Source organism: Phalacrocorax carbo, chromosome 3 (assembly GCF_963921805.1).
Source record: "Phalacrocorax carbo chromosome 3, bPhaCar2.1, whole genome shotgun sequence".
In the NCBI taxonomy this organism is placed as follows: domain Eukaryota; kingdom Metazoa; phylum Chordata; class Aves; order Suliformes; family Phalacrocoracidae; genus Phalacrocorax; species Phalacrocorax carbo.
Window position 1 is genome coordinate 72,262,367 of NC_087515.1, and position 21,269 is coordinate 72,283,635.

Here is a 21,269-nt window from a genome sequence, read left to right on the forward strand (position 1 = left end):
TTATTTGTTCAGATTCTCCTGCAAACACAACAGTTTCTCTGCACCTGGTGCAGTGCCAAAAACCTAAAGAGCAAATATAGTAAGTATTTTCTTTCCGTTATTTGCTTATCAGCATGACACAAGCCAGACAAAGAGCAAATACCTGAGATGGTTTTTAGAACAATGCTTGTTCAACTGTTTAAAACTGTTTCAACAAAACACTACAACTAACCTGATTTGGGCTTAGAAACTTGTGTTTCCTGTGAAGCTGCTGGACCAGCGTTATTCTTGGTGGTTTCTATTCCCTTTGTCTCCATCTGGAAACAAAAGCAAAACCTTAAACACACGCTTAAAGCCTTCTCTAATGCCGCTACGACACAGCTGACCAACTACTAAAAAAATTCACTTTTTATTTGTGACAGGATGCAGCGCTATCAGTTACCCCCACTAGCAGGCCTTGGCTGAGGAAATGTGAAATGAAAACACAGGCTTATTCAAGCAAGAGCCACAACTAATGCTCATAAATGAGTAGGACAAATTCAAAGAGCTGGATCTTTGCTTTGCTGCTTATTCTTGTGTTTCCTTTTCCCAGCAGGCAACACAGACAAACCCATTCTGACAAAGTGTGTACCATGTTTGCATCTTAGCAGATAGAGACTGGTACAATGTACAGGTATTGGCCTCAAGGTAATACGAGTTTTAAAGGACATTATTAACTAGTGTGCTTTCCCCTTTTTAATACCTAACAAACATGATGAATTCAGCTGCAGCCTTCCTATTCTTATGGAAGTCTTGAAAGCCAGAGCACCAAAAAAAGCGCTGTTATACCAGTAAAGAAAACAATAAAAGATGAATAAAGTTCACATCTCTCACTACTGTGTACATTGAGCAACGGACTTGAGACTTACTTTGGTATTAGTGATATGATCTGTGGGATTCATCTGCACGGAGCTTGTAAAAAGCTGAGTAAGACAAAACACATCAAGTTTAGGTATCTCGATGTCGCTATTAAGGATACAAGAACATCACATCTGCACGTGTGAGAATCGTCCCTGTCCTTAATGTTGTCACCCTCTGTCAGGATTAGAGGTTATTTGCAGGTAGTTACCACTTTTGCAAGGAAAACCTGGCTTTGGAGTGTACTGGTTTGGAATACCATGAACCTCGGTCACAAAGGAAACAGTCTAAGTTACACTTAACATAGTTAACATGGTTTGCCGCTGTCTTAAAATACCTATCTCTTCTTACATTGATGCATGGAGAATTGTGTATGGTAAGGAAGAACGCACCCTGATCAAGTTTGCAAGCAACACCAAGCTGGAAGGAGTCATCAACACATGGGAGAGCAGAGCTGCTGTTATGAGGGATCTCAGCAAAGCAGGAGAGGGGCCAACAGCCGCTCCATCGGGTTCAACAGCCAAATGCCTTTTGGGCACAATAACCTCATGTGCTGGCCCAGGTTAGGGAACAAATGAAAGGAAGCAGCTCCTCAGGGGCGTGCCTGGGAGTTCTGGTAGACAACACCCTACCACGAGTCAGCAGCGTGGCCTTGCTGCAGGGAGGCATGCTTTGCTGCAGGCAGAGTGCAACCAGGAGGCCGCTGGAAGTGATTATTTCTCCCTGCACAGCACCTGAGGCCACTTGTGGAAGAGTGTGCAGTTCTAGGCTTCCCACACACAAGAGTTTTCAAACTAGAGGCATCTGGAAGGCCACAGATGTTTGGGAGCTTAGGACATACAAGAGGCTGAGGGAGCTTGGCTAATCATGTCCGGAGAGGCGGACCTGCTTCTGAAGAGGTGTTACAGAGAAGACAAACTCCACCAAGATGAACAAGGGACAAGAGGCAAGAGCTACTACCTCCCTGCAGCAGGGAAAATTGTGACTGACATACAAAGAAGAGTCAAGCACCAGAACATGCACCCGAGGGGCTGTGGAATCTCCCATCTTGTCACGAGTGGTGTTCCCCAGGGCTCAGTGTTGGGGGCTGGTCCTGTTCAATATCTTAATTGATGATCTGGATGAGGGAATTGAGTGCACCCTCAGTAAGTTTGCAGATGACACCAAGCTGGGTGGAAGTGTCGATCTGCTGGAGGGCAGGAAGGCCCTACAGAGGGACCTGGACAGGCTGGATCATTGGGCCGGAGCCAACGGTATGAGATTCAACAAGGCTAAGTGCCGGGTCCTGCACTTGGGTCACAACAACCCCATGCAACACTACAGACTTGGGGAGGAGTGGCTGGAGAGCTGCCTGGCAGAAAAGGTCCTGGGGGTGTTGGTTGACAGCCAACTGAACATGAGCCAGCAGTGTGCTCAGGTGGCCAAGAAGGCCAATGACATCCTGGCTTGTATCAGGACTAGTGTGGCCAGCAGGAGAAGGAAGGTGATTGTGCCCCTGTACTCGGCACTGGTGAGGCCGCACCTCGAGTACTGTGTGCAGTTTTGGGCCCCTCAGTACAAGGACATTGAGGTACTGAAACGTGTCCAGGGAAGGGCAACAAAGTTGGTGAAGGGTCTAGAGAACAAGTCTTAAGAGGAGCAGCTGAGGGAACTGGGGTGGTTTAGTCTGGAGAAGAGGAGGCTGAGGGGGGACCTTATCGCTCTCTACAACTACCTGAAAGGAGGTTGTAGTGAGGCGGGGGTTGGACTCTTCTCCCTAGTAACAAGAGATAGGATGAGAGGAAATGGCCTGAAGCTGCGCCAGGGGAAGTTTAGGTTGGACATTAGGAAAAACTTCACCAAAAGGGTTGTCAAACATTGGAACAGGCTGCCCAGGGAGGTGGTTGAGTCTCCATCCCTGGAGGTATTTAAAAGAAGGGTAGACGTGGTGCTTGAGGATCTGGTTTAGTGGTGGACTTGGCAGCGATAGGTTAGCGGTTGGACTCGATGATCTTAAGGGTCTTTTCCAACCTTAATGATTCTATGATTCTATGATCTGCAGAGATTTCAGAATTTAAGTCAACACGGTCCTGAGTAACACGATCCAACTTCAAAGCTGGCCCTGCTTTGAGCACGGGGGCTGGCCTAGACGGCATGCACAGGTCCCTCCCAACCTAGACCATTCCACTCAAGACAAATCTGAAGAGAAATTGAGAACATATACATACGCCTGAGAAATGGCAGAGAAACTTCTAAAATAAATGTGAAGAGCCTTTTAACCCCAGTTCATTGAGAAGACCGCGGATGATGTGCTGGGCTATTTCAAAGCAAGAGTATTAATCTAATTTTTGTCTGAGTTCACATAGCAACAAATAAGTGCATTGTTTCATTAAGAAAGCCATTCTTCAATCAAAAACTTCAGCATTCACTTGAGCAGTGGTGTAGCACTGAGAATTACACCAGTGTCCCAGAAACATATATTCACAAATACTTATAACTTTCCTTTCTTAAAGGGAAGAAAGGCAAAACAAAAAAAATCTGTTGTGTTTTAAGTCTATTTTAAACAGTAACAACCCACACAAGTATTTTCTGCAGTGTATTACCAAAATACTTAAAATAAACAGTGGAAATTACATCGACCAGGAGATCCGGATCTATGCTGAACTGTCGTCCTGATAACATAGCTTGGAAGTCCTCTAAACTGCAGTCGATACTGTCAAGATAATCCAGAAGTTCAACTCTAGAAGAAAAATTATATTTTACTGCTGTAACCCTTAACAAAAGGAAGAGAAATGCACAATTAAGCTTTGCACAGATGTACTACATGCATCTAAAAATCTTCACTGGAGCTAGCATAAACAAAGTCTTTCATTTGAAACTGCCTCTGGAAAAAAACCCAAAACTTTTAGCCTCTTTAGAGGACAACATAAGTAAAGCAGACAGGTGCTCCGAAACCAATATGACATCAACACAACATCATGATGTAACATCAGCAGAGATGCAATTCTTGCACCCCGGTAGCCCTAAAGAGTCCCATCGGCCTGTAAGAGCTGCGCAGATAAATCCTGACAGTATAAACAACGATATCCACAGCATTACACTATCAGATCATGCACACCAACTCGCTTCACCGAGAAAATCAGAGGTCCCATCTTAAAATACTTAGAAGGATCTCTAGAAACTGGCTAGAATAAAGGTGACCTATAAATTTGAAGTTCTCAGTAGAAACTACTATACAGTTCTTTTTACTTCAGTCAAACAATCAGTTCTAATACTTGAAAAACCATGAGACCAGGCTACTCACTTTCCAAGAAGATTTATATTCTGTGAAATTACTCCATTCTCATTGAGTATGGAATCCATCATTGAGACCGGATCTTCTGCAGTTAAAGTCGACTGGTTATTCAGCTGTACAGCACTTGACATGAGCGGGCTCGTACTGTCACTGACAGGGCTGAGCGGATCATTAGCAGGGACAGCAACTGATTCTGTGCTTTTATCCCCTTGAATTACAGGGGCATATTCTTCTTCATTATCATCTTCCACAATTACGATATCGGGAGAATGACTACCACTGTAGTACAAGACAAATGAATTAAAGCATTTCATACACTCATTTGAATCGGTACTATTCCACAGGCTTAGCCACTTCCCATTTTAGTCAAGCAACTATAAGGAAATAAACTTTCCTACTGCTTTTTAGTAGAGAAAACAGCAAGATACTCTAATATCTATTTACTTCTATAGGGCTGAGTACAGACAGGAAGGAACATAGTCACAAAATGCTTGGGACTGGAAAACAACCTTGAAATTAACAGGCTTAATAAAGTTCAAAGACCACAACAACACTTGACAAACAGCACAGCAAATTATCCTCCATAAAAATCAGGAAAAACAAAGGAAGCCATTCCTGTCTGTATTCATAACCTAAAGTAAGACATCATCACTTACTCTGTCTTTGGACAAGTAGCATATTTAACAAGAGCGCAATAATACAGATTGCTTCTCACTAGTTTCTATCCTCTGCGTATTAAAACTCCAACAGCCAATTAGCTATTTGGAACAAATCCAGAGGTCAATCGATCAGAACCTAGTGTGAATTCAGAGACAAAGCTTCTACATGTGCAGGAGTACTAAATAATTCTGACCACTTCATTAAAAAAACATTATCTAAGCCACCTGAATTATTGCATAGCATACAATGCTGAAAGCCAATTATCTCCACAGACTTCTACAGACTTCTTACTTGGAAGAATCTGAAGTGGTATTTTCATTTGCTTCTGGTGTAATGGGAATATTTTCTTCATCACCCATGGGATTTTCTTCATCACCCACATCCTCAGTGACATCATAAATTATGATGTCATCTGAAATCTGTTCCCTTTGTTTTAAGCCCTCATTTCTGTTGAGAGGTACCTGAGAATTATTTTAAAGAGAGCCAGGGGACAGAAAGACAACAAGCTTCAGCATTCTTGATTATCATTTTATCTTACAATGCTTCAATTCTTAAGAGGTGTAAAAGCTTTCCTACAAGCTTACAAGATTACAAGCTGTTTGCATAGATCTACATTTAATAGAAAAAACATATAAATAAAGGAACAAGCTGGAGAATAGCAGCTACAGAAAAAAATGTTTGGCAAATCCCACAGGCATAGAAATAAAAATATACTAGCACTGTCAGCAAAAGCAACAAAAAAGCTGCGACAACAGGACTGCACAAGAACTAAAAATACTAAAACAGTGGCTGCCGTTTAAATAGTACTTTGTTATTAAAGCCATTAATTCTAGTACCATGCTACGGCACTCATTCAAATGATTTTCTCATCAACCATTATTTGGACAGCAGAAAATAACTTTCAGTGGCGTGACACATTCAAATGGCACAGGAAATTGATATTATTTTTGCTGGGTTGAATGCTGCCTTGCAGAGCAATACTCTGGATCCTTGTCCCTGTATGGGGCTAGGGGCACCTGGCTCCCAGAGGTAACAACACAACATACACGTGCTATTTCCAACAGCACTATTGTTAAAGCAAACTGCTTTCAGTAGGATCACATCAAGCTGTATTTAATACACGGGTACTTGGCTTATACACGCTTATATTGAAAAGTGAATGGTGATTATCAACACACTTGGTTTCTGAAGGAAACATAACACAGTGTATCACTTATAAAAGTTGATCGCCTTCAGTACACAGCTGTGTTTTACTCCCCATAAGACTACCTACTTGATCTGTCTGCCCCCCTCCACTCCTTTCATCATAACAAAGAGTACACACAAAAGAAAACTTACATGGTGGTTACTGTCTGCCGGTTCTTTCACAAGTTGTTGAAATACATTCGACTTTGTAGGTCCGTTAGTGTTCAGAAGTAGAGGCCTAAATCAGAAAGAGTAAAGGAAGAAAGCCATCTCAAAGGTAATTCTTTGGTTTTAGTCAACAAAACATGTCAGTATATTGACTGTCAGCAAGTTTTCAAGACCATATTTACCTCTTGCGTTTTAGGCTCACTAGTTGGTTATTCTGCACCAAGGTAACAATAAATTGTACAATCTATAAGGAAAAGAACACTATTGTTAGTAGCTTACTCTGTAATTGCTTCTCTCAGAGTACCAAGACACTTTATAGTAGAGGACTTCAACAATAAAATCTATACCTAAACAGCAGGTCACTTATTTTGTGTAGTAACTCTCATATAGAACTGTTCAGAAAAGTTAAAAATCATGGTACAACAGTGAACACTACTGGTAATATATAAAAAGAAGAGTTATTCAGTTGCCTGAGAAAGGCTTTTCACATAGCAGGTATTAAGAGCAGACTTTTACACTACATCACACAGTACACAGAAAACCATCTGGTAACTCAAATGATTAGAAGAACTCTAATAAGCAATGACAGAAGGCATATAGGGATGTTGACTGTATACATCACCTCTGTCTGTATAAATACTTGTTCTGGTGAAAGGCATTTTTGATAGATTCAGGAAAAAATGACATGTACACTTAACTATTCATCAGCTGCCTTTCCTTTGAAACGTTAGACTTCTTCCTGTATGTTCTAAATTTAAGGATTAAATGTATGCATCTGGCTTGAACAAACTGCAAAAAAAATCAGTAAGAGTCTGCTACATGGCTGCTTTCAGTGTTGCTATTTCTGATATGTAAAAAAAATGTGTAAACTCTTTGCATTTACATCAGTTTTGGTAGATCATAAATCTAACTGTTAAACTAAGCTAAACTAACATATTATCAGTGGGTTCCACTCAATGTTCTTCTGGTAACTTCAGAAATGTAGTGTCAGTGGGTCAGTTAAGCGGGACAGTAGTGAATTTCCAATACAGAACTCTGTAATTCTTGCAGGGAGCAAGTTTTTCCTGAGATCACCCAACACAGAATATTAGTCATCCAATTCCTGAAGTCATAAAAAATGGATGGACCATTTTAAGGGTACCTTAATGATGTATGAAGTTCTTGAACCTCTTTCTTTGCAAATGTTTACAAGAGTTTGGCCTTTATCTTCTGCTTACGTGGTGAAATACATTGAATGTTTGTTTCACAAAGATTTGTTCACCATACACCACCACCCTGTTGTTTTTTCTATTGAAAAGACATTTCACACACTACAAAAAAAACAGTGAGGGCAAAGTAAGGTAACATGTGGCACAGTATTTCCACTTCAGAAGCAGTCACTCACTCATTCACATACAACACCTGAATGAAACATTACCTTCCGAATAACTTGCTGTTGTTGCAAGTGTTTTGCTCTCAGTTCTGCCACTTCCCTCCAAAGGGTTTCATTCTCTCTGTTTGAAAAGGATGATTAAAAGTAAAACTAAAACTAAGTTTTAAAATATTTACATGAACCATTTTTGTTAAAGATTAGTTGGCTTCATTAAAGCTCTTTGAAATGTGTTTTTAGATTGGAGGGGGAAGTCACACAGTCAGCAGCCTTGGCAAATAATTATGAAGACAACAAAGACCCTGCAGAGAATTTCCAGCCCCCTTAAAAAGAATATCCCGAATTTGGCAATACTTATTACACACACATTCGGCGTTTAAAAATTAACTATTATGTTTCATTTCCTGTAACAAAGTTACCTTCTCCTTTTCCTTCTAGTAATCAAATCCTAGGGAATCCAATTTAAAAAAAAATCAAGCATACAACTGATTTCTGGCAGCAGCAAAGGGCCAAACAGCGTAAGAATGCAGTTTTCTCTCACCACTAAAAACCAGTTCTTCACCTATATCAAGCCTGTTTGTCCTCCCTCACACACCTCTTGCTAGATGCAAGCCACCTGTCAGCAACAGTACGTCCACCTTGAAAGCATCTTTACAGAACAAGCTCTCAAGTCACATGGGCAGCTGTAGGTCATCCTAACAGTTGCCTCTATTAGCTCCAGTAAAGGGGCATGTTAGGTGCTAAAAAATAACAGCACAGCAGAGATGAGTTTTCATGGAAGACTGCCATTTTACAAACCTTGGCTTTTCCAGTACTCACAGGAGTCCAGTTACTGAGACAGTATAAAAACTGCTGTAGAGTGGCCCTTGCTGTCATATCCACAAACCTCATTGATTCCAACAGCATAAAGCACATTAAGAGGTAGGTAATGAATACCAAAAGCTTCCATGAATAAGAAAACATACCACCCTCCTCTCTTTTGCAGTTTAGTTTTCAACATGGACATATGCCAAGAAAAGGGGGAAAATCTCTCTGCTGGTGTTTGGGTTTTTAGGAAACCTGAAGCTCAGTTTGCAGAAACAGCTGTTTATCTGCAGTATGATGAAGCTTCCTACTCAATCCTCAAACCGCTCCTATATCCAATATACAATTTAAGACTACAGTTCCATCACAGATTTAACTCAGGTCAGGGATTCTGAACTTTCTCTATTTCTCACCAGCTTTATTAACATTTTGTAGCACTAGGTCTTCTGATTGAGCTCCAGTTCCTACCTCAATCATTTTAAATTCATGGGAGAGCAATATGGATATCAAAGACCAACCAGTCTACATTCACATCTCCACAACCTGTAAGGCCACTAGCAACTGGATGTCATTTCAGCCAAAGTCAGCCCTGCTCTGGGCACGGGTTTGGACCCGATGGCCTTCTGAAGTTCCTTCCAACCCAAATTCATCCATGATTTGAAAAGGGTGAATATCAACATTTTTAATCTAGACTGGCCAGATTCTAATACTCTTCCTAGACAAAATAAGTTTGCCTCTGAATACTCCACCACTCAAGTAATTAGAACCGAAGACTAGAAATGACAACATTTACTTATTAAAACTTGAACTAATCAGTGATCTCTGCCACAGAGGTACACAGCCATCTATGTTCTCAAGTTAACGTAAGTTAAGGAGTCCTGAGACAGAGTTACTGCTGAGGAGCTGTGACTTGCAGTGCATAGGCTTATGCTCATATATCCTGTCTGTATCTACATACTGTAAAGGATTAAGTAATTTGTGACACATTTCTCTCTTCATTGAGAATAAATCATAGTTACTAAATAGGTAATAATGCAGTTCTAGAAATACTCTATTTACATTTGGGTTTTAGATTCTGTACCTCTGTCACTGAGGTAACTAATGAATTTCCAAATCAGACTTCTAAACAGATTTTCACAGGCATTAACTCTTCTGCAATTTTTAGCAGCAGAGGAATGAAGACAACAGGAAAATAAAAAGCAATCAGCAAAGATATTAACTGCAGTAAGAAGGTATTATAAGCAATTTGCACAAACCAAACTCTGCCTCAAACTAAACACAGTAACTACTTGAAACTTGAAGACATAAAAAAGCATACTTTATGCTAAGAGCCAAGATGAATATTCAGCCTCAGCAGCATTATGGGAATATTATTAAAAGCGTTACTTAATTGCTCACTACTAGACAATTCTTCAAACACCAACATTGCCTATTACTTTTAGCTGTATCAGAATATTAAATTTTAAATGCAATTCTTTTACTGAGAATTATTTTCCTAAAGCACTATTTAAAGTTAGGCAGTAAGAACTCAAGAGACGCCTAAAATTAGGTCTTTGTCCCATCTATTATCAGAATTACTCAATTTTAGGGATCAGTTGCTGATGGAGCAACTTACCTCTTCAAAGCAGACAATCGAGATTCAATAGTCTCTTGTTTAATTTGCACCTTTTGAGCACTACTTATTATTTTGGAGAGATCTTCCTGACGTATCTTGTTTTCTTCAGGTCTCGAAGAAGAAACCTTTAAAAGATTAGAATCCAGAAACAGCAATTCTCTTTACTCATTGATAACTATTATTTTCTTTTGGTGATCAAGTATTTTTTCTTCTACTGTTGATAAACTATACATTTAAGTTAATAATAACCAAAGCATCAAATAAAAAAGAAGAGAAACACATAGAAATGTCCTCTTACAGCTGTCACAACACTAGCTTTAGTTGGTACAAACATGTGTACATTCAGATTCTTCAGACATTCTACTAAGTGCTCTACTTCACTATAACTGCTTCACAATAACCCAATGTTAATAAGCACATCCCTCTCACTGCAGTTTATCTTGCCATACTTCTATGTGATATCTATATTCACCTGACTCACAATAAGAGCAGAGCACATTTCAGAATCACATTTAGCAGCATAACGAACACGTTTATAGGTTTGCTCCCTGTTCTCTTCGGTGGAAAGCTTAATGCTTACAGTAGCTTTGTTCTTAAATAAGCTACATAAATGAGCAGATTGTTATATTACTGATGGTAAAGTCAAGGCATGCCCTGCACTTCTTCTAATACCCATTTGCAAAATGTCATATTTGCATAACTCACTCACTTTTGCTACCTGTGAAACTTACTATAGTGACAGCAAGGCAGGTCAGATAAAGGAGCCTAGTCAAGTCCCCCAAAATATCTTTAAACAAGTCCATATATATATATATATATATGAGACCAGCCCAATTTGCTTCCTTAAACTCCAAGCTTATTTGCATTCACAATCCTGCAATTAAACTTGACTTGAACTTGGCTATTCCTTCATACTTAGAGTTTTCCACATACTGAGTTTTCACTAACCTTCCTTTTAATGTGTTCCAACAAGTCCTCCCGGCCCTGCTTAAAATACGGGTGCTGAAACTCTACTGGACCGTCTCGCTCCAGTTTGACAATCCCAGAATCAACATGGACAACTTTACGGAAGCCGTCTTTAAAAAAGAAGCAGAAGACAAAAAAAAAAAAAACCTCTCAAAACCCACATGAAGAAATTCAAACTATGCTGTTCCAACTAGCCTGACACTAGTTTTGAGGATGAGACAGTATCTTAGTTGCAGTGAACACAGGGCCACTGCTCAAAGGAAACTGTCTATAACTAAACATGTACAGGATCTATGACTATGCTAGAAAGCAAAAACCCAAGAACTTACACATGTTTAACTGTCTGACAAAGCTTGCCATGTTGTTGTGCTTGAAGTACTTGGGAAGAATCTCTTTTGCGAATCTCTGTTCATCCAACACCAAGAAACTCTGGCCATTCTAAAATGAGAGACACATTAAGCTACTTAAATACCGTTGTAGAAAACATGCTGGGCTTTTAGAATTAATCACCAGATAGGAACGTTTCCTTTGTGCATGCAGTACGTAACTGATCTGCTTGCCTAAAATTTTCCACAACAAATAGTGTACAAACCCTGCAGTTGCAAAGCAACAGAGTATTATCAATTCACACTGCTATCCATATCTGTGTTGTTATTACTTCCTCAAGAAATGAATTAACTGTGTACCGACAATTACCACAGTTTCACTAAGGACAATACTATCAATTTTGTACGTAGCTTCAAAGTATTGGGAAGGAATATAACAAGGAGACTGTGCAAGGATAAAAACCAACAAACAAGTGAGAGTCCCTTCTGCTTTCTGGTATAAAAGCATGATTGGTTTGGTAAGACTTGTAGAGCAGACGGAGCTATCAAAGAGATGGGGGTGCCCGCTGGGTTTTGGAGTTATCAAAAAGGTAATCACCCAAGGCCATATCCCCTTCCCCTGGGATGGCAGTTGTGAGAGGACTGACCTATGTCATCCACAGGCTTTGACTAAATTAGAAGGCTCAGCTCTTTGTTCTTCAGCGACTGTGCTCCGTTAACTAAAGGACAAATAATTGGTAGAATCCAGATTACCTACTTCAAAATGGCTTAGGCTTTGTCCACACATCCACAGTACCCTCACCTGTATTTAAAGAGAAGCCTATCATTTTTGACAAATATCAACACTAATACTGCATCTTCTTAGAAGCCCTTTAGTTCAATGAGTCACGTGCTTCTTATCCCCAAATGCCAGCAGTCCTGTGACCCCACGAAGCTTGACGAACCAACCATGAGACCATGTGAAGACCCTTGCCCAAGAGCTTGTTTCTGACAAACCAGCAAGGACTGTCAGAAACAGGATTTACAAATGGCCCACCACTGGAGGAGTTTGGAGCTTAAAACTGAGCGCAGGGCAGGAAGGTGAAAACTTCCCAGTAATGCCTACCTACCTCCTGTTGAGAATCAGTCAGCGGCAACAAAAAGGGAAGCAAAGCAAAGGCAGGAACAGATCACTTCAGCCAATGGGTTAATGAAACTCACCAGCTGAAGGTACTCAGGTTGCTACAGCAACCTGTGACGCTAACAGACAGCTTTCATGTGGCACCTTGCTTTATTGTCACTTTGACATTGCTCAGGCCTAGCACAGAAAAATCTGGGGAACACATCTACTAGGTCTCGTTGTCCTGGCAGTCGTTCACAGCAAAGCTGTACAGATATTAAGGCCTGACTCGAACTCACTGAAGCTAAATACAGTTTTCAAGCCCTAGTGTTACCGACTGCAGCACACAGCAGTCTTCCAAGGACTTAATTTGGTACTCTCTGTATGTGTCTCCGGGGTCAACACACACCTGTGGCTTCACTGAGACACATATGCATGGAGACAAAACTTGGCTGTCCAGTTTCAGATGGTGTTTATCCTTACAGTGTAAGGACATGGATTTGTGTAAGAAGAAAGTGAAATATTATATTAACTGTACTCTTTCTCCCATTATGCTTGGTACTCTTTCTGTATCCCACCATATCGACATAGCGCATTTTTAAAAGATGTCATCACTTGTGTACCAAGTGACCCCAACACCTTCCCCCTCACAAGAACTGCTGGATGCTGATAACATCAACCATGATTACTGGATCTTCCTTCCCCCTTACAGAATCTCAAACAATTAGTTTTTATTTTTAATTTAAAAAATACAATGATACCTAACAATAGCCTTGGTATGCTTGAGATAAACATAAGCAATGAATGTGGCAAGTCTTCATTAAAATGTAAGGTGGCAAAAAGGGCGTTTCTTCAGTTAGACAACATCTGAATAATCATAGAGCCCTTAGTACCTCTCTTTCAGAAGAAAAAAAAAAGTTTAGAACGAAAAGCTGCTGTAATCTACTGAGTCTACCTGCTTCCTTCTTCGGGAAGTTTTGGCTGAAGTTACTAGTAACACATAATCAGTAAAATGTTTAAGACAACATTTCATCATGCTCAAGCATTTAAAATAAGTTCAGCTGAGAACTGCCATCTCAACACCACCTGAAGACATTGATACAGTTTGAGAACAGGTTTTTAATACTAATTTTAAAAACATGTAAGATATAGAGAAAAATGTAGTATTAAAAAAAAAACCCGCTTAGCATTTATCTCAAGAGTCAATGATGCTTACTGCAGCAAGCTTGCCAGCCCTTTGTGACATTGTAAGAAGGTGGTTACTTCCTGCCTTCCAATATTTTAAGATATTGATAAACTCTGTGCTCTGATAATGCTTCTTTAGGATTCCCTACAACACCCTGCATTTGAACATAAAGGATTCAAGATGAAGGGACATCCAACTTAGGTTTTAAATTTATTAAAAAAAAAAAACCGTCAGAGCAGATGCATAGCAACACGGCCACTGCACGCGTCTAACCTGCAGTTCCCAGGAAAGGGACTTCAGTTACTGACATGAACAGAGACAGATTGACGCTTGTGACCCCCCAAACTCCCCCATCACTACCGATGGGTACCCGATCTGACTGTCTCCAGGGAGGTGCCCGGGACCCGTCCCCCGCCCACACCTGGGGGTGGGGGCGGTGCGGGAGGGCAAGGGTATGGGGGTGCGGGGGATGGGGTGCCCGCCGTAGCAGGCGGAGGCCGATCGGCGGCCCCCCAGCGCCACAGTTGTCGGCCCCACGTGCCCGCCTGCCGGCCAATCAGCGGCGACCGCTCCCCGCCGGCTCCCCGCTCCCCCCTCTCCCCCGCCGGCAGCCCCCCCCGCGACGCGGCGCCCCCGGCCCCCCCCCCCCCAGCCCCGCCACGGGCGCCGCCGGCCTGGGCGGGCGCCCCAAGGTGGGACGGGGTCCTGTTCGCTTTGCGTACAGCACAGGCGAACGCCCCCATTTCCCCACCCCCCTCCCCCGGTGCAGGCGGCTATCACGCAGCCCGCCACAGGCCAGCCCCATTATTTAAGAGCCCCGCAGTGGGAAATTCCCCCGCGCTTCCCGCGCTACGGCTTAACGCAAGCCGCGTGCCGCCCACCGCTCTCCCGACCCTGCCCTTCCCCTCCGTGCTCAGGGTCGCCCGCCGACCGCCCCGCGGGGGAGCCCCCAGCCTGCTCGGTCGGGGCCGGCAAGCGGGCTCCCTGGCGGGCACCGGCGCCCGTACTCCGCAGGTACCCGCGGCCGGCGATGAGACAAGCCAGCCTCTACCCAACTGCTCTGCCCGGGCTGAGGGGAGCTGCGGCGGCCCCCAGCCCCGCGGCGCGGTGAAAGGCTGGCTGGAGCGGCTGCACCGGAGGCGGCACGGCCGGGGACAGCGGGGGGCGGGAGCAGGGCGGCGCGGCCCCGGGCCGGCTGAGGGGGGCCCTGCCACACCAAGCGCGGGTGCACGGTTTTCCGCCCTCCCCACGCGGGCCGAGGGCCCCACCACCCCCTAAAGGCAGGCCCCGGGTGCGGGAAGTGCCGCCCGGCGCCACCGGAGAAGGGGGGGGGTGGGGAAGAGGCACCTCCCGCTGCCCCGCGCACGCGGAGCTGGGGAAGGAAAAGCAGCGTTCAACCGCGCGTCCGGCGCGCGCGCCGCACCTGGCTCCAGGTGATGAGCTGGTTGCTGGGGGCCTCGCCCACCAGCGCCCACAGCTTGCTGAGGAAGGCCGGGACCCCCGCCCCGGCGGAGGGCGGCGGCTGGGGCTGCGGCTGGGGGGGCTGCGGCTGCTCCTGCTTCATTGTCGCCCGCCCGGGAGCCTCCGCCGTCTGGCCGGGGGAGGGGCGCGGGGGGAGGAGAAGCCGCCGGGCCTTCCCCTGCCCGCGCCTGCGCACTGGGCGGTCCCCGCATGCGCAGCGGCCCGCCGCACGTGCGCCTGCGTACCAGCCCACCGCCTCCCCGCCCCTTCTCCTCTGTGCTTTTACATAACGGCCCCACGTGCGCCTTCCGCACGTGTCACAACAGCGCGGGCCCGGCCGGCAGCATGCGGCGGCGCGTGCGTCCCGCCCGTGAAATGTGGAGGGACCGGGGCCAATGGGGGCGGGGCCAGGCGGTGGGCGGAGCGCAGCCGGGCAGCGGGCGCGTGGCGGGAGGCCGAGGAAGCGCTGAAGGAGATGGCGGGGTGTGAGGGCGCGCTGCGCCCCCGGGGTGCGGGGAGGGGCTCCCCTCTCTGTGCACAGAGGTCACGCAGGGCAGGCAACTGTAATTGCAGGTACTGGGCACCTCACTACCAAGCCCTTGCTCAGGGCACACAATCAGGTGTCCATCAACCTCATCCTCCACCACGGCCCAGCACTACACCCATGACAGGAATAACACAGAGTACACACCAGCCGTTAACACCAGCTGTATGAAAGGTTAAGGACAGTATTGCTTCCTTGGCAGGGGGTGTGTGGGACCCTCAGCTGAAGAAAGATGATGTGAAAGATTATGTGATCCCTTCAGAGAGTATCAAACATAGCAGAGACTCAGACTGTGGCTGCAGCTGAAGCAACACGAAACAGAAAGCCTCAGCACCATCCCCTTCAACCTACTCTGACTTCTGTTTTGGCAAGTTATATGCCATGTAGGCATAGCTGGAGACACCTCATCTATTACCCTCAAGCTTCTCATGGCTGTAGTTATAAAAAAAATTATTCCAAGTTCTCATGTTCCTCAGTTCAATGACTTTTTTGATGAAAATCAGTACAAAATTGTGCAGGTTTTTCAAAGCTAGTTGAAACAGTCACTTCTGCTGCCAGTTCTCTCTCGGCAGTCTGCTCTCACCTGTGACTGGGATCCAGGGAGGGCAGCGGAACAGATTGGCAAGGTCTCAGCAGCAACTTAGAGGTGCAGAGAACGTGCCTTTCTGAAGACGTTTTTAAAGATGTTTTCAGAAAGGTGTAGTAGAAAGGTTAAGAAATAGCTTGTCAGCTGAAAAACATAGGCACACACAGTATGGTAAATCATTATATACATGATCTAAGAACACAATGATATGAGCGTATGCACAACAGAAACATCTAACTCTAATCAGGCAGTCCCTAAGGAGACCTCTCTCCAAGGCGAGCTGTGTTTAGACTTCAGACCTACTGGCTACACAGACTCTGAAAACAAACTGATTTAAATCAAAAGGATATCTCTAGGAAAATAGCCTAATGAATGGCAAAATGCAATGAAATGCATTTCTTTCCATACTCTACCAAGTATTTTTGAAAACTTAATAACAAACTTAATTGCAAATAATTTTTAAGAAATTGTTCTACAGAACTAAAACTAGCATTTCCACAACAAATCCTCATCAATTGACAGTGTTATTTGTATTTTATTTTGTTGAGAGTTCTCAAAAAAAGTCTCTAAGAATCAAGGTTGGCTCAATCTGCTTCAGTTTGCAGTGAGAATAAAGCACAAATGGCATAGGAAAAAAACTGAGAACCTTTAGCCTGGTAGCCTGCAGGAAAATGAATTTAAGTATTTCCATTTCAAGCTGTATATCACACAGCTTCTCTTTTCTCATAATCTTAGCAGGCTGCAACAGCCTGCTAACAAACTCACTGACTGAGATGCACTAGATCATTCCTGAGAGGAGAAGTCACAGTTACTAAGTTTATGGGTTCACTTGGCAGGGTCAGTATTTGGAATTAAAAACTTAAAAGAATGCCTTTTAAATTTAAGCACAAGTTTACAGTAATTGTCCAAGTAATTTTTCATCTTGACATGAATGCAGCAAGCTCCTACCAGTTTCCATTTATCTAGCTACAAATGCTAGGTAAGCAGAGAGAACATGGTTGTGATTTAATATGGACACAGTATTGCTCTCCATCTTGCATTTTTTATTTACAACATACATTTGAAAATAGGAGTTGATTTGCAGAATTGTTGGACAGTATTTCAAACTGTGCTTGTAAACCCTGAATTATTTCAAAAGGTAAAATGCTATATCGGTATCTTTTGCTTAGACAGAAGTGGAACCATGCACTTAATTTTCTGCATCTCACTAGCAGGTTGAACATCCTCTTGATGAGAAGGACTGTTGTACAGCTTGATTTCCAATATCTTATAGCTGAGGGAAATCTTTTAACCTTTCTTGCTAAACCTTAGTTTAGGAAAAAAAAATGTTCTTCTGAAGCCTTAAGGCTTAAGAACTGGAAGTTATTAATGTAATGCTTAGCATAAAATCTTAGCTACATACAACTCAAGTAACCCTTCAATTAGTTTTTTATTATCTTACAAGGTTTGAGCACAAGGTAATTGCTTGCCTATGTTCATAAAGCTTCCTGTTACATTATTTTACAAGTCAGCCAGTGTAGAACTCACCTGTCTAACCCAGGGCTATTTTACTTCCCAGTATCTTCATGAGCAGTGCTACCAATCATCTTTTTCCAGTCTGCAGAAAACTTTTCCTCCATTCAGCTTGCAGAAACCTGATAATTATCAGTTCTGAGGCAGGTCAAGCTATTTAAGTCTTTCACAATACAATTCTCACCCTCCCCTCATCAGAAAAACATTAACACTGTAAAACTTTTTGGGTATTGTAAAACGTTGGTAGTTCAGAAGGAAGAGATCTCTTTCCACATCCCTCAACTAACCCCTCAAGCCCCAGCAGATGCTGTTCCTCCCCAACCTTGTTCCTCCTCCCTCAGACCTGCAGTCCTCCGACATGCAGGAGTGTCTGGGGACTTAAGAGAGTGCTGCCAACAGGGAATATCTTGTTTCTGGTGCTCTTGTTTTCTTACAGCTTTCACAGAGAAGCTATATAGGTAGCAGCAGCTCAAATCTGGGCAGGAAGCCAAGGGACTAGAGCTAGATTTCTGTTCATATCACTACCTATTTATTTTGACATCATGTATGCTTAGAATCGGAGCCACCACTGGTCTCCTCCACTCATTCTAAAGCAGCTGGCAAGTCCCACAGCAGTCCCGTCCTCTCTTGAATGAGCTCTGGCCACTGACAGTCCAGTTTTGATGTAGTTTAAGGAAAATAATTCAGGATGGGGACTCTTTATTTTACAGCATACTTACAAATAGAGGTCACAGAACAGCCCTGATACAACACTTTTCTGATGTGAACTTCACCTACCCTCTCTCACTCCCTATTTTCTTCCATTGTAGTGGAATATTCAGCAAGGGTCAACAGCCAAGCTTTCGTTATGGGCTGTTACTATAGCTCTTGTAAGTTTGAAGTACACTCTGTGTGAATTCCTGTTACATCAGAGCCTGAGTAAAGCCCGAGTCAACTCCCCAAGGGAGACCAGTCTATAGATTTTCCTTAAGACAAACAGCATGATGCAAACCAAGTGACTGAAAATGCCAAGAGCGCCAAACATAGGGTGACAGATTACAAGGCGATACTCTCCTCTTCTTGTGACCGCTATTTGTCCTGACTGAAGCACACGACATCTGAAGGTTCTGCCAATGATAAGGTGGTAAAGAACAACACAGTTGTCCTGTAGCTCTCAGGCACACAAATCATTGTGTTGCAGATCCAGTTACATTTATTGATTTGTCTATATTGATCTCTGTGAAAGCAAGGGACACATCAGTCACCGAGCTTGCATGTACATTGCCCCTGGAATGAGCACAGAAGGCCACAAGTAAACTGTCCTGCAATGTCTCTAGTATCAAGTGCTGTGCACAGCACCTCACAGCCAAATTTGATGCAAGCCTTCCACCTTTAAAAAGAGGTGGTATGCCACTTACAGAACTGGAAGTGTTCCTGGGAGTCCCAACTCTGCACATATTAGGATCTCCTTAAACTAGAAGTTGCCCTAAGAAGCCTAGCTTTAAAGTTAATCATCCTTGAACCTGGGACAGCTTTGAGATTTCTGTGCTCATGACGAAACTGGCTGGAGTAGGCAAGGCAGATGGAATTTCAGAGAGTTTCTAAAGAGACTGTTGTTCCAAAGCCAATATCCTTTCAGTTAGTTTTATGCTGTCCTTGCGCATCTGATTCAAGTACTGCTAAGTGTTTTGGATGGCTAAGTGATTAATTTCCTTCCCTTCTCCACATGTCCTGTAGGAAAAGCAGATGGCACAGCCAGCACATTAGATATCTAATAGACAATGACACAATAAAGACTAGCACTAAGTTTTAAAATTAAGCTGTGGTAACCGTTCCCCACAATATATTTAAAAATTAAGCTATGATAACTGAAACCCACTTCTATTTATGATCAATGGCTTTTTTTCTTGAAAGGAAAATTCAGACCTACATTCATGTTTATTACTAACCCTTCAAGGCAGCTTGCTGTAGAAATAGCACAGAAGTCATATCGGTTTCATAGCTGCTTATGTATGAGGAATACTTGGTTTAGGCTTTTCCCAATCAGACAAGATCTTCCATACTCCATGAGAATGCTCAGTATATATTAAAAGACTATTTTCTCATACTATGAGGAAAAGAGTTGCAAACTTGAAAAAGGTATATTTTAAACAAGCTAAGATAGCATTCAACTAAATGCAGTCAATTTCTTTAAAAAAAATTCTAGTCTTAAAATGCTTGAAGCCATTAAAAAAACCCCACTTTTAAAAAGGAGACAAAAGATCCAAGTCTAAGGCCATTTCCTAACATGCTAAGAACAAGTTCCAAATTCAGGCCAGATTATCTGATCTTCAGGGCTCTCTGCAAAGGTAATCTTTTCATTGATTTTGGAAGGATGGTAGATGTGGGGAAAAAAGGGGAAGGAAGCTTCATGGGCAGCACATCTGGCAGAAAACTATAGAATTTTTAGAGCAATTTGCTGTGGCCATGTGTTGGTAATTGTGGAAAAACCATTCCTATGGTAAAAAAAAAGAACCAAACCTAAGCATATGTGCTCATTTGGTCATCCAAACTTAACAGTTTTATTCCAAAATGAAAAGTAGATACAACAAATCGTAGATACAACAATTTCCTCAGTATTTTGTTTCTTTAAGTAGGATTTCATAACGTAGTTACGAACATTCTGGCAATGAAGGGCTCATAAATCCAACCCCGTAAGGCATGAAAAGAAGCTTTTATCTAACCTGAAGTTAGTTTAGCAAATGCATCCTACATCAATGATTTAGTTATTCAAAGGCCTCCATTTCATGCTATTTCACATTCCAAGCATTAGGACCTCCATAAAAATAACCGCTCTGCCCACTCAACTCCAGAGCATGGGAAAGCTTTCTTCAAAGAATGTCCCTTCATTGGTTTATTCTTATCAAAACCACACAGCACAGCAGAAATTCTTCACCAAGTACCAGTGGGCTACTTTAACCATATATTTGACTTGTAAAATTAACAGTGTTCTTATGACATTTTAAAATTTATATTCAAGAATAAATTGTGTTAGATTAGTCCGCTTCTTAAGGTGACTCAGAGATATGATTTGAATGGACGAAACACACCTGCTCTGTGATTGTGGAGTCTGTCATGTCACGTCTCCCTCCACACTAATGGCCATTTAACAACTATCTTCAGCCTGTTTAAACTGGAAAACCCTCAGACTGAAAATAGAACAAACCAAACTGGTTAATCTCTATCTAATTTACCTGAATCTGAACAGGTGGAGCTCTAATCTTCCATGCCTGTGTCTAATCCACTGACATTCATCACTTGTCGAGATTCCTGTAAGTTTTTATAAAGAAAAAAAATTACTTGATGTCCAAAAATGTGACCCAAATTAACTAGTTTTCTGTATTGTAAGAGATACTAGAGAAAGTAATGACTTGCTTTAGTTTTCACAGGACTCTGCTAATTCCTTCCTGGTTTGGTTAAAACTGCTGCTGTAGCAGCCACACACCACAGTTCAGTGGACAGCTGCTGACTGAAATGCTATCTATGCTGCAACTGCAATTGCAGCTGTCATCACCTTTGTTTAGTTAGTAAAATGTAATCAAGCTATTTTTGAATTTGCATCAATGTTTTTTCCTTGCTAGGCTGCATATTCTTCCCCACACAAATTGGCCATTAAGTTG

At 42.8% G+C, this 21,269-nt stretch overlaps 1 protein-coding gene across 2 annotated transcripts in view; it reads right to left on the bottom strand.

Moving 5' to 3' along the window:
• Positions 1-21,269, bottom strand: part of HSF2 (heat shock transcription factor 2) — a 45,386-nt gene that overhangs the window by 1,126 nt on the left and 22,991 nt on the right. The window contains exons 1-12 of one of the 2 annotated variants that reach the window (XM_064447379.1): positions 14,952-15,183; positions 11,247-11,355; positions 10,900-11,027; positions 9,952-10,076; positions 7,581-7,656; positions 6,346-6,407; positions 6,149-6,233; positions 5,102-5,271; positions 4,160-4,429; positions 3,490-3,595; positions 888-941; positions 212-296 (exon numbers count right to left, since the gene is read on the bottom strand). In XM_064447379.1, coding sequence (XP_064303449.1) covers positions 212-296; positions 888-941; positions 3,490-3,595; positions 4,160-4,429; positions 5,102-5,271; positions 6,149-6,233; positions 6,346-6,407; positions 7,581-7,656; positions 9,952-10,076; positions 10,900-11,027; positions 11,247-11,355; positions 14,952-15,092 — 1,411 coding nt within the window. In that variant the 5' untranslated portion in view covers positions 15,093-15,183. Of the gene's footprint in view, positions 1-211; positions 297-887; positions 942-3,489; positions 3,596-4,159; positions 4,430-5,101; positions 5,272-6,148; positions 6,234-6,345; positions 6,408-7,580; positions 7,657-9,951; positions 10,077-10,899; positions 11,028-11,246; positions 11,356-14,951; positions 15,184-21,269 lie in introns of those variants that run through there. The other variant, XM_064447380.1, reaches the window with a different exon arrangement.